The sequence below is a fragment of the Frankliniella occidentalis genome, unplaced genomic scaffold (assembly GCF_000697945.3).
Source record: "Frankliniella occidentalis isolate FOCC.00 unplaced genomic scaffold, Focc_3.1 Scaffold4, whole genome shotgun sequence".
Classification (NCBI taxonomy): domain Eukaryota; kingdom Metazoa; phylum Arthropoda; class Insecta; order Thysanoptera; family Thripidae; genus Frankliniella; species Frankliniella occidentalis.
The window spans coordinates 4,269,667-4,276,007 of record NW_026267134.1 but is presented as its reverse complement, the minus strand read 5'-3'; the positions used below and the strand labels follow the sequence as shown (position 1 = coordinate 4,276,007).

The 6,341-nt window shown below is 37.4% G+C and overlaps 2 protein-coding genes across 2 annotated transcripts in view; both read right to left on the bottom strand.

Annotated features, from left to right (window-relative positions):
* The window catches only part of LOC113204225 (nascent polypeptide-associated complex subunit alpha), a gene marked incomplete at its 3' end in the record, with an annotated part of 11,039 nt that extends 10,208 nt beyond the window's left edge, over window positions 1-831 (bottom strand). Inside the window, 2 exon segments of the mRNA XM_052267438.1 lie at window positions 137-434; window positions 683-831. Coding sequence (XP_052123398.1) covers window positions 137-434; window positions 683-735 — 351 coding nt within the window.
* Window positions 832-1,612: 781 nt separating this feature from the next.
* LOC113204221 (protein ERGIC-53) lies at window positions 1,613-5,740 on the bottom strand. Its single transcript, XM_026419309.2, has 9 exons — window positions 5,506-5,740; window positions 4,863-5,017; window positions 4,604-4,776; window positions 4,418-4,517; window positions 4,060-4,337; window positions 3,751-3,974; window positions 3,542-3,659; window positions 3,176-3,466; window positions 1,613-3,058 (listed from the first exon to the last, which is right to left on the bottom strand). The coding sequence occupies exons 1-9, from the start codon at window positions 5,669-5,671 to the stop codon at window positions 3,022-3,024; spliced, it is 1,542 nt and encodes a 513-aa protein (XP_026275094.1). The 5' UTR covers window positions 5,672-5,740; the 3' UTR covers window positions 1,613-3,021.
* Window positions 5,741-6,341: the final 601 nt, after the last annotated feature.

Sequence of the window (6,341 nt, the reverse complement as noted above, 5' to 3'; positions counted from 1 at the left end):
AAAAAGCAGTTGATTCAAAAGCCACTTATTGAAACAAAGTAGAAATACTACTAGCGGCATTTAGAAGCTTTCAAGGCTAGTTCAGTGCAATAGAATAGAAGGTTATAAAACGGGGGGAAAAAAAAGAGCAACACACCGGTTTCAGACCAAGCTTGGACATAATTTTCCTGGCTTTCTTTTCTCCGCGGGTTTGCTTGGCTTTGCTGATGTCAATTGGAAGCCCTGCAGCGGCAGCTGCAGCTGCACCACCAGGGAAGTTAATGCCAGATCCAGCACCAGTGTCGTCCAGCAGTTCTGGTACGCTAACATCAGAGTCACTGTCAGTGCCTGATGCATCAGCGTCTCCTGAAGCTCCAGCAGCAACCGGTTCAGTCGCTGCTGCAGCACGTTCAACCTCAGTCTGTTCAGGCATTGTGAGTGGGAGGAGCTGCAAACTAAAGAACAAAGATTTGTTAGAAAATAAAATGCAGAAACATTAGGTCGAAAATTTTGAAGCATGAAACATAACATGATAGAAACAATGGAACATAATGCCTAAACAAGCAAGCGATGAACCTATCACAAAGTAAGTGCACGTTTTGGGCGTTTATGTATCAGCCGCCCGACTACAAACAACGCCAACATTGTATACATCTTACAGGGATAAACAAAGACAAAGTTCCCAAAACCTCTCAAAACGCACCGAATGGCCTTCAGGTTTAGAGAACCGGCGTGCTGAAGTGCGCAACTTAGCATCAGGTATTAAAGAAAAAAAAATCTTAGGATGAAGAACGAAAGGATGGGCATCATAACCTAGTTATGAGTCAACAACAAAACAATAGGCCTACAAGTGTAGAACATAGGAAATAAAGAACAACAGACTGAAGAATAATACGTTCATAGAACACCACATTTGCTTTCCGAAAATTAAAATGATTGAAGTCTAATCGTGAAAACACAGGATCAGAAACCACCCGGACGGTACCGGGCACGCTGAAACGAGTGAAACCATTCGAAAACTCTATTAACAATTTTGATTTTGACGCATGAGGGATAAGAAAATGTTCGATCGTCCAGATTAATTCGGCAAAACTTTCAGATGGACTGACCAAGATAGAATTTTTACAGATAAAATACGCAATTCACCTTGTGCCTGTAGGGGTGATGGGCTCTGGACTGAGCGGGAAAGGAACCGGAAAGTAAGAATATTAGAATTCGGTTTGAACTCACTTTGACCAACATAACTCACTTGAAACACGAGCAAAGCACCAACACAACTAACTCAAAAATCGAGTAAACACCCAGTGAAAATATCAGCACGACAAATAAAAACTCAAAAAATTATGATTGATTGTTATCGAACACACTAGCAACGCCATAGTTCTAAAATTAAGTTATAACTATCCAATAACATATTTTTCCAGAGTTGTCGTTCTTTTGTATAATCATCCCGCGAAACTGTGTCACAATTCAAATTGAGCGCTCGTGCGACCAGGATATATAGTGAATTTAAAGGTTTGTGCTTTCATGTGAACTGAGCATACTCTCCGAAAGCGAACATGTGTGCTGCGTTAGCACTGGTAAACAATTATCAAGAGAAAATACCTGGCACAGGTAATCAAAGTAACACAAATGAAAAATTTAACCATTTATTTAAGAGAACACACACACTTCCAGTTTTATTATAAAAAGTCCTATCACATATTGAACAACTCAAATTTCACTCAAATTCAGAACATTCATTCAATATAGATTTCACTCAAGCAAGACTCAACATAACATAAAGCGGAAAACCCACATATATCAAAGTTTCATAAGACATTGAAAGAGTTCAATGAACTGGACCATTGAAAGTAGCTTTGATAATACAGAAAGGTTCCACGTACATTCTTTTAAGACTTAACAAAAATAATATAAATCTAATCTAAGGTTGAACTTTTCTCAATTCAAGAACTTCACTAAAAAGAAATTAACACTTCCCTAAAGAAATTATAGTTAGATCACAACACTATCTAGAAAATTAAGATGCTTGGAATCAGAAATAAAATTTTGAAATGAAAAATACAATAATGCAAAATAAAATTATATATGTGATCCAGACAACTCTATTAAGATCCAAATGATCCATTTCCAACAAAATAAAGGCAGAATCTGATAGCTTCCAATAAAAGTTGATTGATTTCCAAGAGTAAACAAAAGTACAAATTGGTTTCCCCCCCAAGTGAAATCCAAACATTATCAACAGTACGCAAATTTTCTTATGAGGTACATTGAGTTAGAAAGTTTTTTCGAGTTGAGCAATTATAATGTACGACAACACAAGACTTAGGACAATGAAGTTTCTTGCACACCCTAAGCTCCTGTTTAAGTTAGCATGAGAGCAGATGGTATGGAATGTGAGAGCATGCCTACTGGCAATCACAAAACAAGATATTTTGGTGTTAAAACAAATTTGTGATAAAGTTACTGTACAGTAACAAAAATAACAAGAAAATTTAAGAATAATTTTCAATGTTTCTGTTGAACTACGTATGCAATTGTTGGCTTAAAAATGAATAGCAAACTTCCCACAGATGAGAAGTAGTAGTAAGAGTTGTTGTAGTGTAATGTTAATGATGTATCAGTCACAAATATTATGCTTATGTACAGAATTGAAAAACTATTCTGAGCAGCCACACAAATCGCAATACTATTCAGATAACAATAATACAAATCTGATGTTAAAATGAACAATGTGATTTAAATACATTCAGAAAATTACCAAAGAACAAGATCAAACAAACATAATATTGTAACCAGACTTATGTAAAGACAGACACATTCTAATATTTTAGCTTGAAATGAAGAACTACCATGGGCCTCCTCGAATAGGGCTCACATAGTACAACTAACTTTAAAATTTACAAAACAAACAAACAAAAAAAGATAATTAAAAAAATGAGGATTTTTTCAGACTGTTTTATAAAACCAACATTCAATAGAGAATTTTAATGAATGGAATGATTGACTTGTCAACTTTGATTTCATGATGATGTAGATATTTTAGAAAAATTTCTTTGCCTGGGCTTCTTTGCTGTCCCTGAAATCATAAATAGTTGTAAATGTTATCAAGCAATGAAGGATGTACTACTTGAGAGTCAAACAATGACAATAACAACTTTGAACAACTTCCAGAAATGAAAATGGTAATGCTTACCTATACATAAAATATCCAAATAAGAGAGTTAGCTGAACAACTCCAAACACCAAAAACATTGTGGTGGTGAGACAAGTAGGGCAGCTTCCACCTGCTGAACCACCTCCTGGCATATTACCCAACTTTGCGGATGCTGCTGCTACATCGCGCTTTACAGTGTTGAGGCCATCCCGCATCTCATTAACCAAAGATGTCATGTCATATCCAACAGACTGAACCTGAGCTGTAGGTTGTCTTGCTTGGTTGGAAATAATGGTGTCAGTGCGTGTTCTGACATCAGTAACAAATGCTCTAAACAGAACAAAATGCTTATTTAAAACAAGAAACCATTGTCAATCTACAAGCAAAACTGAAACACAAACTTACACCAAATCACGAGCGGTGGAAAGAATGCTATTTTGGTTCTGAAGCACTACATCTACTTCATGTCGCCTAATTGTGTCAATCATTTGAACAGGAGGCTGGCCTGGTTGCTGTTGAGTAACTGCAAAAGTAAAATTTTAAAGAGTCGCATGTAAGTCCACAAATGCAATAAATGTACATACATTTAAAACTAGTTTGTAATTTAGACTTACCGACAGGGACGCCACCACCTCCTTGTAGAGAAGACATTAGACTAAGTGTGCGCTCCTGACGACCAATAATTTCATCCAATTTTCTGTTGAGTTCCCTGGTAACTTCAAACATCTGACTCTGGCCTTGAAAAATTTGACGAAGCTCCCTTTGATTATCTGACTCAAACCATTCTTCAAATTCATCTTTATCCTTAATTGGAGCATCAGGGTGCTCTTTACGGTACCTTCAAGAAAATCAATAAAAAAACAAAAAACAATAAAATATACAGATATTAGACATGACGTAATATAAACTAGTACCATACTTACACTTCTTTCTGCTGATCAAGTTTACGTTGATAGTCAGCATACTCCTGGGTCAGTTTACGCTGGTCTTCTTCGTTAACCTGAGGAGCCTGAGGTACAGGCATCTGTCCAGGGGCATGAAGACTTGAAGTCAAGAAATGTAAAACATCATGATCGTCAGCTAATCCACCTGTTGCTGCTGATACACCAAAGTAACCATTTTTAGGCAAATGCACATTTTCAGCCCTCAGACACATCTCATATTCCTGGTCGCTAGCAGTCATGCCACTGTGGAATAGCACCTGAAAAGATGAAGTACACAATTATGAAACAGGCTTTTCACAATGATTTATTTTCAATGAGATGAAGAGGTTGAACCCACTGTTAATGTGTTTCTATAATACTCAATCCGTGCTCTTGTTGGGAATGGCTTGTTCCTAAAGTCACGAAGGCATCCTGCGAGAGCTTGGGTGCTTCCATCACTGAGGAAGCCCAGTAACATTTATTTAATAAGTAGGAAAAATAACCTTAATTTAAAAGAATGAGATAATTTAAAATCATAACTTACTTTTGATGATCAAATTCTCGAGTACCATCATTTAATACAGCCATTATGTATGGATTGTTGTGCTTATTGTCATTATCAAAGGAGTCAAATAAAACACCAAGGCCGACCCATTTGTCAGAGCTCCCAAACACTTGCCCATCATAAGCTCCTTTATTTTGAGTAAACCAAAATGCCTGTTAAAGAATTAATTTTAATTATTTTCTTAGTTTGTTTTTGAAATAAGTAGGGAATCGAAGATATTGAAAATATCAAAACTCACAAGACCATCAGCACCAATACGGCCTCTACCAGTGACTCGGAAAACAATATCCACTTCCCACCAGTCAAAGTTTGTGGGGGCCTTCGTCCAGATGGCCCCCTTTTGACTTCTCAGTGAAGGAGCGATTCGAACATTCTCAGCACTAGCAATTGCATCTAGAAGACAGGAAAAAGGTTATTAAAACAATGCTACAATGTAAAAACACATATTGTATTTTATAATAAAAAGTTATTAGCTGTCAATAATTCCAACATAATGGCTTGACAGTAATAGATCACATTATTTATTGGAAAACAAGCTACATTGTTCATCCCAGAAGGTTATAACCAATATTCTTTTTAAAAAAAACAACTTAAGAGAACATAAGTGAAAGTCTTCCCCATTGCAGCAACCGGCTTGAATGGAAAACACCGAAGGTGCGTGCCGGTATAACAGGTGCTTGACACGGTATTTAGGGTTATTGCTATTAAGCAGCCGGTAACCTCCAGTAGAGTTTGCATTTGTCACATAGTATGTGCAGTTAATAAAAAGGACAGCAATATACAGCATTGGAACGAGGAACAGGCATACAAATATACTAGGTCGCAACAGCTGGGAAGAATGTTTGCGTGGAACTCAGATCGGCCAACAAACGTCAACTTACTTCCTCCATATTCCCAGAAGGGAACAGACCCATCTTTTTGTGCTAAATATGGTGGCTTGAAGCTGTATTTGTACTCAAATCTTTTGTGCGGGACTTCCGCAATAATTTGACTAATAACTAAAGCTAAAAATACTGAACAGCTAAGCCACCTCGCTTGCACAGCCATGATCACTACAAGCAAATCTCCGTCAGCAGTCAGCGAGCTGGCTTCTGCTGCCACTGCCACTGCAGTCTACAGCCGCAGCCGCAGCCACAACCGCTACCTAGCGTTCTTTCCTTGTCGCTCTCGAGGCTTTTCCGTAAGGTGCGAGAGAGAGGAGATCCTACTCTTTTGCTGCAGGGCCTGTCCACTCCGGCTACGATAATTTCCTGGGCGAATTCGGAGTTTCGGGGTCCGGACCTGCCACCCCACAAGCCCTCTGCCACGAAAATTCTTCTCGTTGAGGGACCAAATTAGATATTCAATAACGAGACATTAGAGGCTTGAAATGCATTTATCTTTACTCCGAAAACCTTTTTATTAATGAATTTACGGAATTCAATCCTTTAATTGCAGAAATAAGAGTACTTTTTAAGAATATTTTTTTGTTTTTCAAGAATGAACTTTTTTCCCATTTTTTGATTAAGATGATTTTCTTTCAAAAGTAAACTGTTCAAAAATGTTCTTTTTATATTTTAAAAGCGATGGAAGGTTCAAAAGACTTAAATGAACAATATTTCTGTTAATTGTTCTGTGGCTGAGATTGGGTTTATGAATTTTCTTCAAGCAGAGATGCAATCAAGCAGACAACGTAGCTGTCAGCTGTTTCTCTTTGTTTACATTTTGTAGCAGACGA

Coding starts and splice junctions, on each gene's coding strand:
- LOC113204221 (XM_026419309.2), bottom strand. CDS start 5,671: ATGGCTGTGCAAGCGAGGTGGCTTAGCTGTTCAGTATTTTTAGCTTTA. Junction 4,777..4,862: donor GTATTGGTGCTGATGGTCTT/GTGAGTTTTGAT, acceptor ATTCTTTAACAG/GCATTTTGGTTTACTCAAAA. Junction 4,518..4,603: donor CGAGAATTTGATCATCAAAA/GTAAGTTATGAT, acceptor GGGCTTCCTCAG/TGATGGAAGCACCCAAGCTC.